This window comes from Gekko japonicus, unplaced genomic scaffold (assembly GCF_001447785.1).
Source record: "Gekko japonicus isolate JY-2015 unplaced genomic scaffold, Gekko_japonicus_V1.1 scaffold518, whole genome shotgun sequence".
Lineage (NCBI taxonomy): Eukaryota > Metazoa > Chordata > Lepidosauria > Squamata > Gekkonidae > Gekko > Gekko japonicus.
In genome coordinates this window covers 404,037-427,857 of record NW_015169789.1, presented here as the reverse complement: position 1 = coordinate 427,857, position 23,821 = coordinate 404,037, and the positions used below count along the sequence as shown (strand labels likewise).

Below are 23,821 nucleotides of genomic sequence, written 5' to 3'. Positions count from 1 at the left end.
TACAACAGCACCCCCCCCCCAGAGGGGCTAACCAAATTATTGGCCTTTGTATGTTGGTATTTACATAACTTTATTACACTAACACATGCACAGGGCAACTAATTCTCCATCTCCACCCTAAACTCCATCAGCCAGCAGAAACATCTATATTCAGCTGCTGGAAACATCTAGTAATGCCGTTTTGTTTTTTACTTCCAGCAACAAAAAATGGTCACTGCTATGGAAAGAGAGATGGAAGCCTTATCCAAATCTGCAGGCTTGTTTGAAGTATCTGTCCCAGATTACAAACAGCTGAAGGCATGCCATAAGGAAGTGCGTTTGCTCAAGGAGCTCTGGGATATGACTGTTTTGGTAAGACTTTGAACTTGCAGTTTATAGGGAAAGTTGAGTGATGAGGCATTGTTAGGGTACAAGGAACTTGCACCAATTTTTTTCAATTCTGTGACAAGGAAATGGAAAGAACGAAGTCAGTCCCTCACTGTTTTTTCACATGTTAATTATTATTTCCATGCAGCGTGCTTACTTTGCAAAACTCTGGTTGCAAAAGTTACTCACCCTTTTAAACAGAATTTGAATCTATAATAGGGACTGTGATAACAATGGGCAGTGGGGAATGGAGTTTCGGGTAAAAAATAACATGAGATGGCCTTGGTAAAAAGGACAGGAAATGATTCCCAGATACTTTCTACTCCCAGCTACTGTCCCAGTCAGAATTATTTCATGTTCCGCTATAGGTAGGGTTGCCAAGTCCCTCCTGACCACCAGCAGAGGATGGAGGGGTAGGATTGCCATCTTCAGGATGGGAAACTCCTGGAGATTTGGGGATGGAGCCTAGGTAGGACAAGGACTTCAATGGTATATGATGCCATAGAGTCCCCCTCCAAAGCATCCGTTTTTTTCCAGAGGAACTGATCTTTGTAATCTGGAGATGAGTTTTAATTTCTGGGGATGTTACACGGATTGCCTGGGTCTGATTACGGATGTGCAGGGCAGTACATGTGTACAAGGGTTCTTTATACTCTATGTATATGAGGGTCAAATCGCAAAAGATACCACTGGAAGGAAGAGATCTTTTGATTGAATAAATGGAGTTTTTATAATAAATAAATGCAAAACTCATGCTACTCACTCATGCAAAAACAATAACAACAGATCAACACACACAGAGCTAGGAAACAGAGAGGTGTTGGTTTTAGATTAGGGCAATATTCACCTGATCCTGAAGTCCAGAATCCATGTGGAAGAAAGAGGACATGGCTGGCCGGCAGTTCATGTCAAAGGCTCAAAGTCTGAGGGTACACTCTTATGGGCACCTCAAGAGCTGTACAAAGGTTGAGGCATGGAGTGCCAGTTTAAATATTTTGAGGGGAGCTGGGGTGGGCTGGCCCAGGATGTAATGAGTAGCTAGATTAAGTTGGATACATGCAGGATGCTTGGCTTGAACTTCCAAGGTTGGGAAAGTCAGTGGCTCGATGTGGAGTGGGGAAATTACTTCGAAGGAGACAATGCAATTTACCAAGGTGGTGCCGTGATCAGAGGAGATGGGATTAGGGATTAGTTTGGAGAGGCTGGCTATCTCTGTTGATTGTATCGGTCCTGTGTACGTGCTTGCTCACACTACTCCTGTTTGGTTCGGTTCCTCCTGAGCCTGTCAGGCTGGTTCAAAATGGAGTCTTTTCTGGCTCCCTATTGCCTGCTTGTGACAGACCAATGTGGGGTGTGGGACCCTGGTCTTACTGCCTTTCTGATTGCCGGGTCCCTCTGAGTCTTTTGGAGAGAGTGAGTTTAGCACAGGTATGTCTGGGAAGGTAACAGGGATCCCCAAGTCCCACCTGGAGGCTGGCATCTCTGACTATAGATATTCTGTAGCTTCAGATGTTATCTACACACATTTGCTGTGTTAAAGGTTGAGTGTTCCTTGGCGGAAGCACCCATATATCCATGAAACAGTAAATAAGTATTGAGTATTTGCAGTCCTAGGGCAAGGGGGCAAGGGCAAGGGGGGAGAATCAGCAGGCACACCTTGAATTTAAAATTTATTTATTTATCAAATTTATACCCCACCCTCCCAGCTGTGGCTGGCTCAGCTTTTTATTGAATGCAGAGCAGGAGCACTGAGACCTCATAAGGCACAGATCCAAGCATCAGGTGACTCCACCTGTTGGCTGATGCCACTAACCAACTCCCCAGCCCGCCTGCTGTGAAAGCAACATGGGATGGCAAGTCCAGGGGTCCCCGTTCATCGCCCCCAGCTCTGAGGCCACAAATACAGCCCCAGTATTATTCTGAGGGCCATCATTTGCAATAGGAACCACCTTCCCCTGCCACAATGACTGGAGATTATGTGTAGCTTTGACATTTTATTTTCCTTTCTTACAATGAATTTTTTTCAATGCTGTATTATACTATCTGGTACAATGGCACATGTCCTTTTTTATTAATTTTTTCTTAAGTGTGGAAGAGCTATGACCTTTGTGGTGAAAGTTATGAGAATATCACACAGTACTTGTACTTGATAGAGGGGTATTACTAATAAAAAGATTAATAATTAGTTCCATTTTTCCCTGTCACCTGGACTTTATTACCCAGAGCTCTTTTTGTAGAAAAATCCCAGCAGGAACTCATTAGAATAATAGGCCACACCCAACAGCAGAAACTCATTAGCATATTGGGCCACACCCCATGTTACCAGAAGTGTGGTCATCCAGCCACACCCACCTTTTGCTCCAGCACAAACTAATTTATGCAATAGCCAAATCTCTCACTCACAAGTGTAATGCCAGCCGCTCACAGAGTCGAATTTTTGCTCACAAGACTCCACAGCTTAGAGGGAGCATTGCCCAAGGGGCTGACCTCTTCCCTCCCGCCTGCTTACCTTCATTCTCGGCAGCTGGACAGGCAGAGGAAGGAGAAGCTGCAGCTGAGCTGGCAAGGGAGTGCCGGGGGCTGGGCCTGTCCCTTGCCTCGCCTTGCCTCCCCTCTCCTCTCCGACCCTCTGGGCCAGGCCAGGATGTGTGAGCACTGGGTGAGCAGGAGGAAGAGGCCTGGCCCCAAGCCAGAGGAAGCAGCAACGGAACGTGCACGACCACACGTGTTGCTCCCAGTGCTCTGCTTGGTGAGTGGAGCAGGGCTTTTGGCGAGGGAGGGGCGGGGAGGGGCAGGCTCGGAAGCCAGCCAGAACGCCATTCCAGTGCGTTCCACCCCAAAAATAGCCCTACATTCTGTTTTACTCTGTGGTGTTAAGTTCATGGAACCTTTCAAGATATTCACTGTAGAATGTTTACTCATTTTTGCTCTCAGAATAGAATATGAAAAGCATTTTTATATGTCCAATTAAGGTTAATGAAAGCATTAATGATTGGAAGACCACCAAGTGGAAAGAGATTAATGTTGAACAGATGGATCTTGATTGCAAAAAGTTTGCTAAGGATGTGAGAGGCTTGGACAAGGAAATGAGACCATGGGATGCTTTTGTGGGACTTGATAACACAGTTAAAAATATGATCACGTCCCTCCGAGCTGTAAGTGAACTCCAAAATCCAGCTATTCGAGACAGACATTGGAAAGAACTCATGCAAGCCACCCAGGTAACCTATACAGGCCGCAGTCATGGCATAAAATTTATGTCTATATAGTATTAGCTATGTGTGGCCACTATCTGTGGATATCTAAATCCACAGGTTGGGGCCACAAGGAGGCTAAACAGATTTTTCTGCGACCTCAAGGCACCCTCTAGGTTTGCAGAAAAATCTTAAATCTTTAAAAAACTATATGGGGGAGGTAATTCCCCCACGAGGAAAGTAGCATTCCCTGCATAGCGCAGAGAATGCACTCACCTCCAGTATTCATTGGTGGTACAGGGGAGCTGCACTGTGTTCAGTGGTGGCAGTGAAGCTGGGAGCCTCGCTGGGCCTAGTGACAGCAGAGCCCAGGAGCTGGCCACCAGCAGCAGTGCAAGCCATGAGTTACACTGGGCCTGAGAGTTGGGAGGGAAGAAGGAAGCCTCGGCGAGCCCGCCTGGAGCAGCTCTGGGCAAGCTGCTGAGAGCAGGGGGGGGGGAGGCAGTGGGCCTGGCAGCTGCAGGGCAGCCCAGTAGCCATGCTGGGCCTGGCGAGACACTGGGGGGGGGGCGGGGGGGGCCGGGGGGGGGGGGGGAGATGGGATTCCCCCACTTGTTCATTATATTTTTAAATAATAATGTTGGTACTCTACTGACTAAACTAAGAGGCAACATACAAATAAACTAAAATGCACAAATACATGTAAATACAATAAACGTTAAAGTCACACCACACTAGAAAATACAAATACAAATCAACCAGATTTATGCAAACATTGGTCCTTCAAACTTCTTTATTTTAAAATCTGAGAAATTCTGTAGCCATAGGTCAGTATAATCTTTTACAATCAGTATTTCCATTATCCAGCTTTTCAGACGTCCTTATGTTGGGTAAACAGTGTTGTGCTGTATGGCAAAGCCTTTCTAGAATGTTTTCTAGACAGGGCAAGTGCTCAGCATTGTTTCTTCCTCTTCTCCCTGCAGCCTGCTGTCCATCCAGAAACCTCTTCCTGAGGTTTGTATAAAGCTAGAGGACACTGTGGGATACAGCAGGGAAGGGACCTGCAGCCAGAGACGAAAATGCAGAAATCCCTCTTGTGAAAAGTTGTGGTGATTTGCTGCAGCTGCTCACGTTGCATCCAACTCTGTTCCCAGAAGTCCCCTGATCAGCACAGCTTTTAGAAGGAACCAAGAGTTATTGGGGAAGGGGAAGAAATCCATTCTGTGAGCCTTTTCCGTCCATGGTTCATAGAATCTGTTCCACTGAGTTTCCTTAATAAATATTTACACCTCTTCAAAAGTAATTATGCAAGTATTTCATAAAGTTTTAAGGTTCTAAATTTGCATCGAAAATTCCACAAAAATATGTTTAGAAGAGAAACAAATTACAATGTATTATTTAAAAATTTCACAGGTGTAGTGGCACCATAAAGATTAATGCAATTTTATTCTAGCATAAATTTCCATGGACTAGTATTATACTGGAATAAAGTTGTGTCACCGTTGAGCCTGGGCTGTTTTGGGTAGGTAATCCCATGGTAAACTGGATATAATGGACTTCTAAATTAGTGGTTGGGACACATGTGAGTTTTGGAGTCCACCTGCTGAGTCACATGTCCCACAGAGCAGCTATTTTTTTTTTTAAGACCTGCTTCTTTTGTATGTTGTCTGAAATGGCTAGAATGAATCAATATTCCAGTCTGATTCACATTCGGTTGTGTAACAGGTAAACTTCACAATGTCTGATGAAACAACATTAGCAGACCTACTTCAGCTAAATCTTCATAAATTTGAAGATGAGGTTCGCAGTATTGTAGACAAGGCTGTAAAAGAGTCAGGAATGGAGAAGGTAAGATTTCTGTCATGCCATGTTCATCCATTATTTAATTTAAATCAAAATTGTGTGTGTGTGTGTTTCTCACTTCTCTAAAAATGTCAGAATATGATACTTCATTTCCTATCTTTGGGTGAAGATGTTTTTTGTTGGCAGAGACTTTTTAGATCTATTGTGTTTTTCTCTTCCTGAAATAATTGTGTCCAGTCCAGTGACATTTCTTACTATGAGGAATGTGAGTAAACTTCATCAGTGAGATATGTCCTCTCTCTTGAAGGCTGACAAAACTCATACATTCCTAGTTTGTTCACACATAACACTGCCATTTATATTAGTAGTCAGCTACAGAATTATTGCCTTTGCGTAACTATACTCTGCATATGTTAGCATCATTATCTATGCATTCTGTATTCTTTGTCCATGACCAGGAAAGGTTAGGGTTAGGGTGTATACTAGTCCTCACGAAAATATGGAGGCTATGTCAAAGGCTTGCTTCCACTTGTGCTGTGTTGTTTTTTCCCCCATTGCAAAGGTTGTCCTCTACTCCAGAGCATATCCCTCCAGTATGGCTCCAAAGGAAATTAACTATGCAGTGAAAAACTGCCTCTGCCATGGACAAAGAGGGATGCAAAGAAGATCTAAGACATAATGTTTATTGTGTTTCTTTATTTACTGAATTTGGGCCCCGGCCACATGTGCCGGAAAATGCGGGGGGGGGAGCGTGGCTATTTGCGCCGTTGCATTCTGATACGCCGTTATGCGATCAGATGTGACGGCGGCGCACTGGGCTTTCGTCCTTTGGAATGCGCTGCAAAGAGGACGGCCGGAGGGAATAGGTGTGTGCCAGCGTGATCACACCGAACGAGTCCATCTGCAGCCCATGGCTTTTTAACTGCACATCTTTGGCAGCATGCCATGGGTTGGCCATGGGTGCGCTACGCTTGCCAAATGTTGCAGTGTGATCGTGCCCCGAAAATCCGCCCAGCATTTGTGCCTTTCGTGTGGCAAATTCTCTGTGTGACCGGGGCCATAGTGCTTTTATATTTAAGTATTTAAGTATTCAAGCACTTTACAAATAATTAAAAACAAAGTCATTAAAAAGTTCAAATGCAACAGTCATTATATAAATCAACAAGCGGCTTTCATCAAAGTGGCACAATGAAATCACCAAATTTATCATCAAAAACTGGTGAGAAAGTTTTCAACTGCCTCCTGAAAGTGAGCCAGATGGACAAACTTCCAGAATCAGGTACTTCTACAGGGTTCAGGTGCCTACTAAGAGTCAAATGAGGAATGATAGAGAATGTAGATCTCTTACACCATGTGGTGACCTAATTTGGATCAGGGCCACACAGGAAGGAAAGCAAGGGTTTACTCCTTCTGCTTGTGCATACTTTCACAAAACAGAACTGTGCTATTGTTAGCCCCTTAACAGGGGGGAAATGTCTGTTTTCTTTAAAAGGTTGCAGTAGTGCAGAGGCCCCCATTTCAATCAGCAAAGCCAAATGAGCTAGAAGAGCTAAGACCCTTCTCCCTCTTTCTACATGTCTCTGGTTGAAATAGTGGTTTTGTGAAGTTGTAATTTGACTTTGAAATTCACAAGGAAGAGCCAATAACAAATCACATCTGCTTTGAGCCTGATAGCTACCTTTTTTGTTAACATTGGGTTACCTCTTGTAGTAAATTGTTAGAGAATCATCTGCATTTGTTGGGTGTGTATATTGTACTATATGGTATCCATTTAAAACACTCTCTTGCTATTTTGTTTGAAGGTGTTGAAAGCTCTTGATAGTACCTGGTCAACTATGCAATTTGAACATGAGCCCCACCATAGAACTGGAACCATGTTACTCAAGTCTGATGAAGTACTGGTAGAAACCTTGGAAGAAAATCAAGTGCAGCTTCAGACTCTGATGACTTCTAAATATTTAGCACACTTCCTTCAGGAAGTCACTAGTTGGCAGCAAAAATTATCTACTGCTGACTCTGTGATAAGCATCTGGTTTGAAGTTCAGAGAACCTGGAGCCACTTGGAAAGTATTTTCATTGGCTCAGAAGACATTCGGAATCAGCTTCCTGAGGACTCTAAGCGCTTTGATTCTATTGACAAGGATTTTAAGGTGAGCAAGTCCTTCTCTTCCCTACTTCTCCCATGAAGAAACAGTTGTAGTCAAAGGGCTGACAAATCTTCTGTTTTACAGGAATTAATGGCTGATGCAGTAAAAACTCCTAATGTGGTTGAAGCAACAAATAAACCAGGTCTCTATGACAAGCTAGAAGCCTTGCAGAAAAGGTTAGAAATATGTCATGTTTCAGCCTAATTTTTTCAAAACACAAGTGTAAAATATAACTAGAGAGATATTTTGTGGGCTGAAGGAGCAAATCATACAGTCCATAAGAAATGTAGGAAAGTATTTCTGTTTTAATTTATTAAGGTAGAAGATCTTTCAACTCCAAATTTACCTTGGGAAAAGACCATTGTAGGAACTAGGCCACACTGGTGTGTCAATAAGGTATTTCTAAAATGGAATTTATATCATAATGGGGATATCAGTAGGGTTAAAATCTCCAGACTGGGAAATTCCTAGGGATTTGGGACTGGAGCCTGGAGAGGATGGGTTTTACGGAGAAGAGGGGCCTCAGCAGGGTGTAATGCCATGGAGTCCATCCTTCAAAGCAGCCATTTTCTCCAGGGGAACTAATAGGGTTGCCAACCTCCTCATAGTGGCTAGAGATCTCCAGGGATAACAACTGATCTCCAGGTAGCAGCAATCAGTTCCTCTGGAGAAAATGGCTGCTCTGAAGGGTGGACTCTATGGCATTATACCCCATTGAAGTCCCTCCCATCCTGAAACCCCATCCTCCTCAGGCTCCACCCCCAAAATCTCCTGGTATTTCCCATCCCAGAGCTGGCAACCTTAGAAACTCACCTCTGTAGTCTGGAGATCAGTTATAATTCCAGGAGATTTTGTGGCAGCCATTTGTGACTGCCCACACCACACTGAGTCAGAATGCCTGCAGACTCAAAAAGATTAGTGACCCCTGGCCTAGATTTTGACAACTCTGGACATTCTGTCAGAACTGGACTTCCTTGTATATAGGCCAGAAGATAAAATACCTTTTTATATACTAGGGAGCAATAAATGGTTGATAATTTTATTAGTTCAACTAGTTCTTTAATTGTACTTACAACTAGAATAATTCCTGAGAATGTGGGCAAGACAGTGAGAATCAAGGCGGCAGTGAAATGGATGAGAGTAGCTCACAGAAAAAGACTTGTATACTGTGTGCTAGATTTTGTCACTGTCCTTGATACGAGGCACCTTACAGTGTAATTCTAGGCAAGGATGGCAAATTTTTCTCTTCCCTGCTCCTCGTATTAAAACACACCTGTAGTAATGGGCTTAGACTAAAGTAATTCTGAATAGGATTGTACCCTTTGCTTGTTTTATCCATATCATGGAGATTATTCAAATATGCATGTGCATTCCTTGATTTATCATCACTTCATTACACCACACTAGATGAATCTCATCCGAAGGTATGAACTATCTCTGTAGGAAAGCATTCTGTTTGAGCTGACTTCAAGTGATATAAGAGTTCCCACTGGTGCTACTTGATCAGTGATAGCACATTCATTCATGCAAGTCATCTCTCTTTGTTCCACAACTAATGAGTTATGGACATGCTCATGGTCTTTGAAACATTTCTTATCATGCATCATATTTTTCCATACAGCCCTTGGTTTAATCCAATAACACAAGAATTCAACTGAAACAAAGCCCTAAGTGCAGTTACAGAATCATGCCCTTCTTCGTATTCATCCTTTACTACCATTGTCTCTCCCTTCCTTCTTCTCCCTTCCTGTTGTCTCCATGATTGTGAAAAATTGTTAGATTTTTTTGCTTATGTTATGCTGTCAAGCATCATGTATATTTGTAGTGCTGAATAAATAATAATATTACACACTAGGAGTAAGGCCTGTTGTGGGAAGAAACACAACGAGCTCTAGAAGGAAGCTCCAGGTGAGTGTCCTGGCTGTGGCTGGTGGGGTGGCATAGGGAAGGGGGAAATAGAGGGGCGGCAGAGGGAAGGGGAAAATAGAGGGAGGCAAGCCATGTTTATTTCCTTCTGCTTAGCTATAAGGCAGGGCTGTATCAAGTCATTTTGCAAGTGAGTAGTATGGGAGGACAGCCTCATGGTAACAGGTATCGTTCCCTCCATCCCTGACTTATGTTGATTTGGGGTTATGCAGTGGCAGCTAAGGTAGAAAACCACCTCCTCCTATGCCATGTCTTCTGGGTTCCAAGGGTCTAGAAAGCGGTTCCATAGCCAGTTACAGGGTTGCCAACTCTGGGTTTGGAAATATCTGTAATTTTGAGGGGTAGAGCCTGGGGAGGGCAGGGTTTGGGGTGGGGAGGGACTTCAGCAGGGTATAATGCCATAGAGTCCATTGCCCAAAGCAGCCATTGTCTTCAGGAGAACTGATCTTGGTCATCTGGAGATCAGTTGTAATAGCTGGGAAATTTTCTGTAGGGGAAATGATGTGCTGTGGCTGGGGAACACGGTGATTTCTGGGAGATCTCCAGGCCCCACAGGGAGATTGGCAACTCCAGTGACCATTTAAGGGAAGAATGGGATATGTATTTTACCTCAGAACACATTCAATGACTCCCAACAGCAGCAGCAAACTGTTTAGAATGTTAGAGGCAAAGGCCAATCAGGCCGCATATGCAAATGACTTCTGTGTTCCGACTGGCTATGGGGGGGAGAGGAACAGCAAACTGTTTGGAATGTTGGAGGTGGGACACAGGCAATGCAGCCAGTGGATAGGGACAGCTTCTGAGTGACACATCATGGAGCGAACTGATTTAGGAGCATGTGGAATGTTCAGAAAGTGTCACCCCACTTCACAATTATATATAAGGAGAGATAAAGCCAAAACAGCAATGCTTTCATTTGTTCTTTTCCTTGCCTGTTAGCTTAGCAATTTGTGAAAAGGCTTTGGCTGAATACCTGGAAACAAAGAGGCTGGCTTTCCCAAGATTTTACTTTGTATCCTCTGCTGATCTTCTGGATATTTTGTCCAATGGCAATGACCCTGTTGAGGTAAAATATGCACAGGAGGAGTGCCTTGGCTTCAGGCCCGTAGCTATAGTGGGGCGTCTTGAGGCTAGGCCCCCTGCCTTACTGGCAAGGCCCCACAACTTCCCATGTAGCCCAGGGTCCCCAAGTGGCAGCTGGTGCAGGGAAGAAGCCAAATATTCCTTTAATGTGATTAGCCAGTGCCCCCTAAGAAATTTAAATGCCACCCGACTTAAAAAATCCTGGCTACGGGCCTGCTTGGCTTTCTTCTGCTTTTTTAAATCTATAAATTCCAGTCTTTTTAAAAAAATCACTTTACAGAACAAGTGGCCCAGCTCATTGTAAAGTTGCTTCATATGCTGAATTCCAAGAACTATAAGATTGAAAGAGCTCATCTTACTCTAGAATATTCCCTTTTAAGAGCCTATGTCCTTCAAGCTTTCCACATAGTCTTCTTTTCTAAAACACTGGTATAGTTTCATTGTCCTCCACCTTTCCATTTGTATGCCCCTACAATTGGTGTGTTAATCTTGCCCTCTTCTTATTAAAGGTGTCTCGTCATTTGTCCAAGCTATTCGATAGTATGGCCAAACTGAAATTCAAATTAGATGCAAATGAGACGCCTCTGAAGATTGGTTTGGGAATGTACAGCAAAGAAGATGAGTATGTTGATTTTGACAAGGAATGTGACTGTTCTGGACAGGTTGGTTGATCTAATTAATGGTCAAGATGATCAGGTTGCCTTGCAGCATTGTTTGAAGCCACTGCATTGAGAAGACCTTTCTGTGTGGCTGAGCACATAGCACTGGAAATGGATATGCTTTTCATGATCTCTGTCACTTTGTGGGACAAGACGAGCCACTTTCTCACCCTCCCTTTTACTGTTGCTGCCACCAGCTTGGGTCAAATCCAGCCCCTCTCTGTTTTATGAGTCACCTGTGGCCAACACCACAGGGGTATATCACAGTAGCATGCCAAGGAGTGAAGGCAGGTGGGTAAGGACTTGTGCAGACTCTCTCTAATTAAACAACTGTATTTCTACAAGGCTAAAGCTCAGGGTACTACAAGAACAGATCTAGGTACACTAAGAAAAATAAACAAAATAAAGTTACTAACTAGGTGGTTACAATCCATGGTCTTTGTTAGTTGCCACCACACAGTCTAAGGAAATTTCCTTTTCCATGCAACAAAGTGCAGTACATTTGCCACATCAGGACTTATTTAAGAGATGATAACTGGCTTCCACACAACAAATTAGTAACAGATGAACATAGGTCCCGTTCACACTAGGCGATTTGGGCCGGAAGCGGGACAGTTCGGGGCCGGATCAAACCGGCGCGATCACACCACAACATCTGGGAAGCGTCTTGCTTCCGTGCCCGAACTGTCCCTTCCCCGCACAAATCCGCCACAAACTGAACCACCTACCTTAGGTGGTTCAAATGGACGCGGCGCGGCAAGCGGGGCGTTTGATCGCCGGCGCGTCCTTGCGCTGGCACAACCCCGGCCCGGATCCGAACTGCGCATGCTCCGACATGCGCAGTTCGGCCGGCTAGGCATCTGACCTGTGTTTTCTCCCCAGCGTTTGATCGTGCCGGGGATCCGTGGGATCCCGCCACGGCATCTCAACGTTGGCGCGGCTTTTAAAAGCCGCGCCTTAAGAGGCTTTTCCCCTGCCGTGTGGCAGGGGCCATAGATTATATTTTAAAAATCTGGAAATGTCCTTATAACTCGGCATTGATAGGTATAGAAGAAATTTTGAGTTCAGTGGCACCTTTAAGACCAACAAAAGTTTATTCAAGTTATGAGCTTTCATGTACACACACACTTCCTCAGATACATTGAAATGGAAGTTAACAGTCCATACATATAGGTAGAGGGTGAACAGCAAATTAGCATGTAACGTTGATAGGTATGTGTGAGAAGTAAGTATCGTAATCTGCAACATTAACTTGAAAAGTTTTGCACATAGGTGGAAGTTTGGTTAAACCGCGTGCTAGAGAGAATGCAAAGCACCTTACGCAAAGAAATTTCAGATGCTGTTGTGACTTATGAGGAAAAACCAAGAGAGCAGTGGCTCTTTGATTACCCAGCACAGGTCAGCAATGATCTACAGAGTAAAAATATTAATATTATTTACAGAAAGAATAGAATAAGTATCAGATCTGTTGCTTGTTGTTGTGGGTTGGTTGGTTGGTTTTAAAATGTGATTTTATTATGTATGCTTTAGTTTTTAGCTGCCTTGGTGGCCCTTGTATGGGCAGAAAGGCAGGATATACATTTTGTAAAATAGATAGATCTGATAATGAGCAAAAGTAGCCTGATGACACAGAGCCAGGGCCACTCAGCATTTTGGCATGTTTAAGCACTCAATGAAATTGCTGAGCAGTCGGGTTAGAATGGATAAAAAGAAATAATTCTTCATCGGCATGTCTTCTATGCAGTCCCACATGGGACTGCCTGAAGGCAGGCCTGCTGCGGGAGAAGGTTCCAAGAGCTTCTAGAAATATCAAATTGAGTGCTCCCCCTCCCCTCATTTTCCCCGCCCATTCAGTCACATGACAAGGGGAAGGGGCGGCATTATTCCCTCAGTCCTTTTCCTGCCGCTGTAGAGAAAGGATGTTCCTGAGCGTTATTCTACTACTTACCTCAGACTGTTAAAGTAAGACCAAACACACACCCCCCCCCAAAAAAACACCCCAAGCCTGTGCTGTTTTATTCAGACAGGCACCATGGCCCTGTTTAAAAAGTGCCAGTCCTATGGTACTAAAATGACTTCTAATGATGAACATTTAAAATTCCTCCTATGCCTTGGTGAGGGGCATAAAACTTTTTCCTGTGCGGCCTGCAGTCTGTTAACTCCTAAGATGAGACAGGACAGAGCCCTTCGGCTGAAGGCTGCTCTGTGGGAGCAATCTTTGGAAGCTCCATCTGATAAGGACTCCCCTCGAAAGACAGATAAAGCTCCCTCAGGAGCACTTGATAAGTCCCATCGCCCAAAGTAACGCTCAGCAGGGATGCCTCAGAGCTCTTCCACTTCTTCCCAGCCTCTGGTGAAAAAGATGAAGTTTAATATGGGCTAGGCAACTCCAGCAGCTCCACCACCTGACAAAGTGTCCCCGCTGATACCGCCACCGCCTCCACGAGGAGTTTTGGCCTCCAGTACTGTCGGTCTGCCAGCCGCACTCCCGCTTCAATGACAATGGCACTTTCAACGGTGACGGTGCTTTCTACAACAATGGCACTTTTGAGGTGACAGCGCTTCCGCCGTTGACAGAACCGGCCCTGCTGTCAGTGGCTGCTCCGTGATGATCGAGGTCAACATGACATCGAAACTCCACCTCTCGATGTTGTAGGTTTTCGGGGTCAGGTTCCAAAGGTTCTTGACGACATGAACTGCACACATCTGACTCCGTGAGGTCTCGTTCCTCACCAGATGACGTCGAGATTATTGAGCCACTGACATCAAAGGGCTCCCCTAGCCCCTGCTCTTCTAGCACTAGGAGGCTTGACACACCAGCTTGGGCTACCCTCCATCTTGGGGCCAAGTGCCTCCTTGGTTTATTCCTCCGTAGTACCACAGCAGTTGCAGTTGGAGTCAGCATTGCAGCCAAAGCCCAGCACCATGATGCCAAGAATCCTTTACTCGTTCAAGGTCTCATAAACGTTCTGCTTCTCCAGTTGGGCAAGGGGCACCCTGCATTCCCTTGGATCCTGTGCCAGATGCTGATTCAGATGTTGAGTCAGAAAGCATCTCTCTCCTTTCCCCTGATGAAGCAGTGGGGGACCAAAGTCTTGTATCTCCAACAGAGGACTTGAGAGTGTACTCTGAGCAGCTGCCAGGATGGTGAAGGCTCTGAAGATAGAGTACTCTCCACCAAAGCCATCCAAGGAGGATCCAGTGATGGACATTCTGTACTGTACTGATCTGGGGCCAGTTGCCATTCCCTTAGTGAAAGGGATTAGAGAAATTACCAAAAATACCTTGGCCAGGCCTTCCTCCAACATTTCTTCCACAAAGAAAGTGGAGAACTTCTATAAGATTAGAGAAGAGGATACTTATTTTCTGTACCACTATCCTCAGCCCAGTTCTATGGTAGCGGAAGTGATCCCTTCAAACCATACCAGGGGACCCTCCCTCTTCACCCCTGGATAAAGAGGGGAGGAAGTTGGATATATTAGGAAGGAAGATTTATTCTTCCGAGGCCTTGACCCTCAGGGTTTCTAATTTTAAAGCGATTATGGCTAGGTATCAGGTCCTTCTCTGGGACCAAATGACCCAATGCATAGATGCTTTGCCAGATGATAAGAAGGAGCAGGCAAAACAGGTCCAAACAAAAGGTTCTAAACGGGTTAAGCAGGAATTGAATGCTGCCAGGCATACAGCTGATGCAGCCAGTAAAGTTATTGCATCTGCCATAGTTTTGCACATATCTGCCCTCCCTCTTGACACCAGGTCTCGCATTGAGGACCTTCCCTTTGAGGGTAAGCTCCTTTTCAATGAGCAGACAAATGATGTCCTGGGGAGGGTCAGGAAGAACAAGTTTACTGCACAATCCTTGGGATTAGCTGCACAACAACCTACCACAACTAAACCAAGGTATTTTCCCAGGCACTTCCAGCAACCCTCTCTTGGTCGGGGATATAGGTTCCAATCCACCTCTTTTCCGACATACCGTGCAACAACAATTATCCAGCATGCCAGCACCAACCTTGCCAGCAGAACCAACAGAACCGTTCCCCCTGAGATTCTTCTTCGAAGGCTAGGCCACCACAATGAAGGTCTCCTCCTCTGTTCAGGGCATGCCTCCTTACTTTTTCTCACTATCGGTCTGTTATTTGTTCTGATGATTTGGTGTTAGACATAATAAAGTTTGGTTACTTTTTGGAGTTCAAACCTTGCTTTTATGAGGTGTCTGCTAAGTCCTGCATTGACACCAGGTTGGGTAGGCTCTGTAAGTAGTCCCTGACACAGAGGAAATGATGGGTTTTTATTCTAACTACTTTGTAATAAGGAGCTGCAGTGGCTCAAGTGGTTAAGATGCTGAACTGCAGGCTGGAAGATCAGTAGTGCAGCAGTTCGAGACCCGAGTGCCGCTCGACAGAGTGAGCTCCCATCTCTGGTTCCAGCTCCTGCCAACCTAGCAGTTCGAAAGAAATTGCAAGTAGATAAATAGTTACCGCTTCGGTGGGAAGGTAACAGCGTTCCATGCGCCTTGGCGTTTAGTCATGCCAGCCACATGACCATGGAGAAGTCTTTGGACTTCTTTTCGACTTGGAAACAGAGATGAGCACTGGAACCCTAGAGTCGGATTTGACTGGCTTTCGAGCAAGGGAAACCTTTACCTTTACTTCATAATAAAGAAAAAAGGTGGAGGTCACAGGCCTATTCTGGACCTCAGGGAACTGAATACTTACCTTGATGTGCATAGATTTCAAATGCTGTCCCTTGAGGACATTTATCCTGCTATTGCCCTACATGCCTGGTTTGCTGTGATTGATCTACAAGATACTTAAATCTTATTTGGCTGTTGTTACAGATTGCTTTAACATGTACTCAAATCTGGTGGACAACCGAGGTTGGCATTGCCTTTTCAAGACTGGAGGAAGGTTATGAAAATGCAATTAAGGATTACAATAAAAAGCAGGTATGCCACAAACCTCTGTACAATGGGTCTGCGAAGCAGCAAACTCTTCACCACCACAGTATATAAATTCTGTTCCCACAGCATTTTGCACAGTGTAATTTGAGCTCAGTCACTGAATGCTACCTCCTAATAATTTAATTTAATTATTGTTTTTTAAAAAGTCTCTGGTACTTTTGGCTGCAGAGATCAGAAAACTCTTCCATGCCATGTTTTCATTTATCTAGATTAACCAGTTAAATACATTGATCACACTCCTCATTGGGAACTTAACCCCAGGAGACCGAATGAAGATCATGACAATCTGTACCATTGACGTCCATGCTAGAGATGTCATTGCCAAAATGATTACAGCAAAGGTATAGTTTCTGTTTTTAAGTTTTAAAATAGGTTTTAAGTTGCTTGTATCCTTTCCAAAGAAAAACACTCTCTCTCTCTCTCTCTCTCTCTCTCTCTCTCTCTCTCTCTCTCTCTCTCTCTCTCTCTCCCGCTCTCGCTCTCGCTCTCGCTCTCGCTCTCTCTCTCTCTCTCTCTCACACACACACACACACACACACAAACACACTCCTATCAAGAGCCAAAGAAGAGGCAATGGCTGTTATACTGTCTGACTTGGGGGAGCAAAGTCTTTGTAAGATCTGAAATAGAAGGCCACTTGATCTATACCAGCGATGGCAAACCTTTTAGAGATCGAGTGCCCAAACTGTGACCCAAAAGCCACTTATTTATCGCATAGTGCCAACACGGCAATTAAACCTGAATACTGAAGTTTTACTTTAGAAAAAACAACTCATACATTAACGTAAGATGATCCAAACAAAGTAAGGAAAGCAATCCCAAATGCTTTCATTTACTTAAAATTATTTGGCAGAGAATTTGACACTTTAATGATGGTCTGGGCCTGGCTGGGGCGATGGCACGCACGCCCACAGAGAGGGCTCTGAGTGCCACCTCTGGCACTCATGCCATAGGTTTGCCACCACTGATCTATACTGATGCATGTAAAATAAAACTGAAGCATTGTTAAAGGGACAGTGGGTAACATTGTCCCATTGTAACAGAGGCCCTCTATGTCTAATAAGCTTATGAGGATGATGGAAAGGGGGAAAGGAGCAGCCAATGTGAAATAATATTGCAGTGGCTCTGTGTTTGGGTCACAGGTGGAAAGCTCCCAGGCCTTTACATGGCAGTCCCAACTTAGACATCGCTGGGATGATGAAAAGGGGCACTGTTACGCCAACATTTGTGATGCTCAGCTCCAGTATTCCTACGAGTATCTTGGCAACACTCCACGGCTAGTGATCACACCACTCACCGACAGGTATGAGCTGCATGCCTTTGTTAACTTGCATCTTGGTCCCATATACATAGGAAACCAAAGAGCAGATTAAATACAGTATTTTAGGGCAGATGAAAATGTGCCAACTTTCTCTGTTTTACAGATGCTATATCACTCTGACACAGTCCCTCCACTTGATCATGGGAGGAGCCCCCGCAGGCCCTGCTGGCACAGGAAAGACTGAGACCACCAAGGACCTGGGCAGGGCAGTTGGGATCATGGTGTATGTTTTCAATTGCTCGGAGCAAATGGACTACAAGGTACAGATCCAGCCAGTGAAAGTAACAATCAGTGTTCCCTCTAAGCTGAGTTAGTGTGAGCTACCTCACAGTTTTTACAAGGTACAGATCCAGCCAGTGAAAGTAACAATCAGTGTTCCCTCTAAGCTGAGTTAGTGTGAGCTACCTCACAGTTTTTTAACCTCCAGCTCAGGAGGTATGGCTCCAGAGCAAACTAATTTATGCAGTAGCCAAATCGCTCACTCACAACTTTAATGCCAGTAGCTCACAGAGCAGATTTTTTTGCTCACAAGACTCCACAGTTTAAAGGGAGCAATGGTAACAATGGTTCAGATCTTAGCCCTTGATTCAGTCAGTGACCTTCCTGTGCTCAATTCCTATGTGAGGAGCATGTCAAGCAGGAAGTTAGAACAGTGGAACTTGGGGTTGCCAAGTCGGACTCCACCCCGGATGACCTTCACCGGGCCTTACAGGCTGTGGCTGGTTGGCTCAGACTGAGCCAGTTGAAAGTAAACCCGGCAAAGATGGAGGTCCTGGGCCTAAGTCGGGTCGGTTCGGGGTTGGGGCTCCCTCTCCCGGCCTTCGATGGGGCGCTGTTGGTGCCGGTGTCGAGGGTTAGGAGTTTGGGAGTGCTCCTGGACTCCTCCTTATCGATGGAGGCCCAGGTGGCAGCCACTGCCAAGTCAGCCTTTTACCATCTTCGGTTGGCGCGGCAGTTGGTTCCTTTCCTTGACCACGACTTGGCCACGGTGATCCATGTGACGGTCACCTCAAGGTTGGACTACTGCAACGCTTTCTACATGGGGCTGCCTTTGTTGCAAATCCGTAAGCTGCAGCTGGTGCAGAATGCGGCGGCCAGGCTGCTGATGGGTCTCACTAGACAGGACCACGTCCAGCCTGTGCTGAAGGCGCTGCACTGGCTGCCTATAGCGTACCGGATTCGCTTCAAAGTGCTGGTTCTTACCTATAAAGCCCTTGATGGCCAGGGTCCAGCGTACCTAAGCCTTTCTCCATATGTTCCCCTAAGAGCACTACGGTCTTTCTCCATTTGTTCCCCCAAGAGCACTACGGTTGGGGACGCAGCACCTATTGTGGTTCCTGGCCCCAAGGACATCAAGCTGGCTGCAACCAGGGCCAGGGCTTTCTTGGCGGCGGCTCCTGTCTAGTGGAACGAGCTCCCAGAGCAGATTCAGGCCCTGCAGGACTTGGCGCAGCTCCGCAGGGCCTGCAAGATGGAGCTCTTCCGCCAGGCCTTTGCATAGGAGCTGCCGCTGTCATAGTACCACCACCGAGTTGCCATCTTCGACGGTGGATTAGACCTGGAGGTGAGCCAGCCCTGGACAGACACCTAGATGACCGAAGAACGTATGTTGTCAGGTTAGGTTTGACAAATGGAACCCATCTTGGACTAAGAAGATTTAACATCAAGAGCACCGCATTTTATTTAATGATTGTTTTTATGCTGTTTTAACTGTTTGTTATGGCATTTGCCTCTGTTGTCAGCAGCCCTGATCCCATTTGGGGAGGGCGGGGTATAAATCTAATAAATAAATAAATAAAAATAAATAGATAACTCACTGAAAATGTCGACTCAGTGTGCAACAGCAATAAAAAAGGCAAATGCTGGGGATTATTAGGAAGGGAATTGAAAACAAATCAGCCAATATCAGAATGCCCTTGTATAAATTGATGGTGCAGCCTCATTTGGAATACTGTGTACAGTTCCGGTCACTACACCTCAAAAAAGATATTATAGCATTGGAAAAAGTGCAGAAAAGGGCAACTAAAATGATTAAAGGGATGGAACACCTTCCCTATGAAGACAGGTTAAAGAGGTTAGGGCTCTTTAGCTTGGAGAAATTATGACTGAGGGGTGACATGATAGAGGTTTACAAAATTATGCATGGAATAGAGAAGGTAGAGAAAGAAGTACTTTTCTCCCTTTCTCACAATACAAGAACTTGTGGGCACTCAATGAAATTTAATAATAACAACAATAATAATGAGCAGTGGGCTTAAACAGATAAAAGGAAGTACTTCTTTATCCAGAGCAATTAACTTGTGGAATTCACTGCCACAGGAAGTGGTGGTGGCTACAAGCACAGACAGTTTCAAGAGAGGATTAGATAAACACATGGAGCAGAGGTCCATCAGTGGCTATTAGCCACAAGGTATAGATGGAACACTGTGTCTGGGGCAGTGATGCTCTGTATTCTTGGTGCTTGGGGAGCAACAGTGGGAGGGCTTCTGGAGTTCTGGCCCTGCTGGTGGACCTCCTGATGGCACCTGGTTTTTGGCCACTGTGTGACACAGAGTGTTAGACTGGATGGACCACTGGCCTGATCCAACATGGCTTCTCTTATGTTCTTACATTATGTTCATCGAAAACAATCAATGTAGTTTGTTTTTCATTATATTTTTCCAAGTATTCCAAAATGTCTAATACAGTTCTAACACTGTCTCTCAACTGTCTTTGAGGCAAAAATCCACTGTGATCTTCATTTATAAAATGCTGAAGAATTTTAAGTATTTCAGCTAATATTGTTGTGAACAACTTGTAATCATTATTCAGTAATAATATCAATCTGTAATTTCTTGTCAATGTCAAATCTTGTCCATCTTTAGGTATTGATATTATATTAGCATCTTTCCATGTCTACGGTATCCTTGCTCCTTGTAGAATAGAGTTCATCATGTTTTGTAAGGGTTGGAGAAGTTCATCCCCAAAACACTCCATGCCCTGTTGTTGGCTCTCCAGAGGAACTGGTTGGCCACTGTGTGAGACAGGATGCTGGACTAGATGGACCATTGGTCTGATCCAGCAGGGCTATTCTTATATTCTTATGTTCTCCAGGACCAGGTAGTAGGTACTGTGAAAGACCTCTGCCTGAGACCTTGGAGAGCTGCTGCCAGTCACAGTAGATAATATTGACCTTGATAGACCAGTGGCCTGACTCAGTAATGTATAAGGCAGCTTTATGTTTTTAATACTTGCTGCCTCCACCTCTGGTACATAGGGAGGAATTACAGTGGGGAAAATCAGAGGTGTCTTTGGACGTTTGAGCACACTAGCAGAGTTTAGAAACGTATATTAAAAGACTGCATTAAAAATGCCAGAAGTTGGTAATAACTTGCATAAAGGAAAGACAGTTCAAAATTGATGGAAAGCTTGTATAAAAGTTGGTGCAAGGTGATAGGGAGCTCTGTGCAGATGCACAGAAGCAGAGATCAGTTGATAGGGTTTTCAGTGACAGGCCTCCAAATGGCACCCTTCAGTGCTTGCTGCAAATCTAAGCAACCACAGGATATTTTTTTAGTTCTGTAGTCATGTGCAGTATGAAGTCATTTCGAGGGGAAACCCATAAGTGACCTTTAGGAGTAGCTGGGAACTCTATAGTTTTACCATAGAGTTTCCAGAAATTCCTAGAGTGATGTGACATCACTTCTGGGTTTTCCTGGAAGTAATGTCATGGCACACATGATGCTGCATGCCCCCCCATGTCCTCATCCCCCAAGCTCCTGCCAGTTGCCAAGAACAGCTTGACAAATCTGGTAGCTTGCGAACTTGCACTGGGGGAGCATCAGAACAACAGGTGCTGGCTTGGGATTTACTCACATTCTGCAAAAGTAAAAACTGCTGAAATTTGGCAAACAGTAGAACATTGGGCAATTGATTGAACATACTCATATGCTCCTTGATCTGTCCCTTGGATCCAGCCAGCACTGCTTGCTCTTCTTCTAAACAAGGGAGCATTTAATTGACAGCAGCACATCATATTGACATTGAACCCCATTGAACAATTCCAGAAGATGCACTCCTAAGTTTCCTGGGTGGGGTATTTTATAGATTTTTGCAAAATACCTATCCTTTCCACAGGATTGGGCATACTTTTGCATTGGGATTAACATGGACCACTCATGGGACTTCAATTTTATCTGAGATCGTGAACCTATAGAAAGCCTATATATGATTAGACTGACCAGCGAACCTCTCCATTCCCCTGTATTCTCTGATTCTTTTTTAAAGTATTTATAAATATCAGTTCCAAAGATAGCCACACATGCAGAGGTACCCTGGAGTTTTACATACTGAAGAACTGTACCTTATCCTGGGGGTATGCAACCCCATAGATCATAATACACAGCACACAGCTTCATACTTTCCCACTTGGCAGCCTTAATTATGCTATGTTATTTATTATGCTATACGACACCAAAAATATCCCAGAAAATAATATGCTGTGTATTCTTTACAAGAGTTCCTTTTCATTCCCCCCCCCCAATCAATTTCCATTTTGCACTATGTCTTTCTGTGGTTAGTGTTTTAAACTCTGGAGAAAAGCATTGTATAAATTGAGTGTATTACTCCATTAGTGTACTAAGATGACTCTAAGCATTACTTTTCCCTTTTCCTCCATAGTCCTGTGGAAATATCTACAAAGGATTGTCTCAGACAGGTGCATGGGGATGTTTTGATGAATTCAATCGGATTTCAGTGGAAGTCTTGTCAGTAATTGCTGTACAGGTAAAGAGTTTTCATCCTTGCCCACCTATTGTGCATAAATAAAAGGGGGTTCACAGTGCTTCTAGTTCTATTATTTCTTCTGTGTCTAGATTAGTGCACTCCTTTTGAGATTAATGTGTCAGTTCTGAAGGAAGGGTGCAACTGTCACCCTTGTGATGGTGCCAGGATCTCTTCCATTTTGAGTTTATTCTTTGCTCTGCTGCAGAACAGAAATGCTGTGGGTAGTCCAGGGAAAGTCTATTTCATATCTGTTCTCTAATATACTTCATAGTCCTGTGGCCTGTCTAAACTGCTTTACACCAACAAAATCTTAAGGACAAGAGTGACCCTATTTTCTGTAAGTAAACATTATAGACAAAAAATGGTGTTTTCAGGATGCCCCCAAGCCCACATTTTGGTTGCTTTTGAATGACCATTGCTTAATCATTTATTAAGCCACTTATTAAAGCTTATATGTGCATGGTTCCCAGCCAACCAGGGATTACAGTATCAATATGATGATATCCCAACAGCACAGTGATGCCACATAGACTCAGCTATATGATGATGTCATTGTCAGTTCAGAGAAAGGGCGGGGAACATTGCCCTTACTCTGCAATAGCTTTGTGAGAGTACCATTTAGGCAACCAAAATATATTATCTATATTTTATATTTAAATATTCTGGATTTTATTATCTTTTTGCAAACCTCACACAGGACTTTCTGTTCATTGTTTAGGTTAAATGTGTTCAAGATGCAATTCGAGCCAAAAAGAAGACATTCAACTTTCTTGGGGAGATGATCTCTCTCATACCAACTGTCGGGATGTTTATTACTATGAATCCTGGATATGCAGGTCGTACTGAGCTGCCTGAAAATCTTAAAGCGTTGTTCAGGTATACAGGAATTATTTTGGAGAAATAAAACTATACTAGATGATCAAAAGGATACATGAACTTTTGTTCCTATTGTTGTTCAGAAAGAAGACCAGTAATAGGAGATAGAAACAAGTACAGGGGATTATGAATGGTTTTATGAAAGGGTGGTGAAGTAAGGAGCCTTAAGAATCCTTGAGGAAAATAGTTTCAGAGGGTAGCTGTGTTGGCCTGCCACATAACAGTTAGATTCAAGACCCAGGAGCACCTTAGAGACCAACAAGAGTTTCAGGGTATGAGCTTTCGAGAGTCAAAATGAAGGGAGCTTTGACTGTCAACATCTCATACCCTGAAAATCTTATTGATCTCTGAGGTGCTCCTGGACTTGAATCTAGCTGGAGGAAGATATGTCCTCTGAGAGTACTTGGCAAAGGAACTAAAGTGCTTATGTGGAGGTGAACCCTCCAAGTTTAAAAAGGTGAGCTGGGGTGCTTGGTTCAATGATAGCATAGATACAGCAGACATTTCAGAAAGCTGATAACAATATCAGTGGGACATTATTATCCCTGGATATATTATTTATTTATTTATTTATTTATTTAATTTATATCCCGCCCTCCCTGACAGGGCAGGCTCAGGGCGGCTTACATAGAATGTATTGAACAACTAAAATGGAAGAATTGAATAAAATCACAACAATATAGTTATAAAAACATAACATAAAGTGCTAGTACAGTTCG

General features: G+C 44.2%; 1 protein-coding gene across 1 annotated transcript in view; it reads left to right on the top strand.

Moving 5' to 3' along the window:
* The window catches only part of DNAH17 (dynein, axonemal, heavy chain 17), a 184,248-nt gene that overhangs the window by 69,622 nt on the left and 90,805 nt on the right, over positions 1–23,821 (top strand). The window contains exons 24-37 of the mRNA XM_015416991.1: positions 199–351; positions 3,339–3,587; positions 5,286–5,408; positions 7,166–7,513; positions 7,595–7,686; positions 10,376–10,502; positions 11,029–11,181; positions 12,451–12,576; positions 16,019–16,126; positions 16,351–16,482; positions 17,284–17,444; positions 17,566–17,722; positions 22,122–22,226; positions 22,945–23,102. Coding sequence (XP_015272477.1) covers positions 199–351; positions 3,339–3,587; positions 5,286–5,408; positions 7,166–7,513; positions 7,595–7,686; positions 10,376–10,502; positions 11,029–11,181; positions 12,451–12,576; positions 16,019–16,126; positions 16,351–16,482; positions 17,284–17,444; positions 17,566–17,722; positions 22,122–22,226; positions 22,945–23,102 — 2,192 coding nt within the window. The remainder of the gene's footprint in view (positions 1–198; positions 352–3,338; positions 3,588–5,285; positions 5,409–7,165; positions 7,514–7,594; positions 7,687–10,375; positions 10,503–11,028; positions 11,182–12,450; positions 12,577–16,018; positions 16,127–16,350; positions 16,483–17,283; positions 17,445–17,565; positions 17,723–22,121; positions 22,227–22,944; positions 23,103–23,821) is intronic.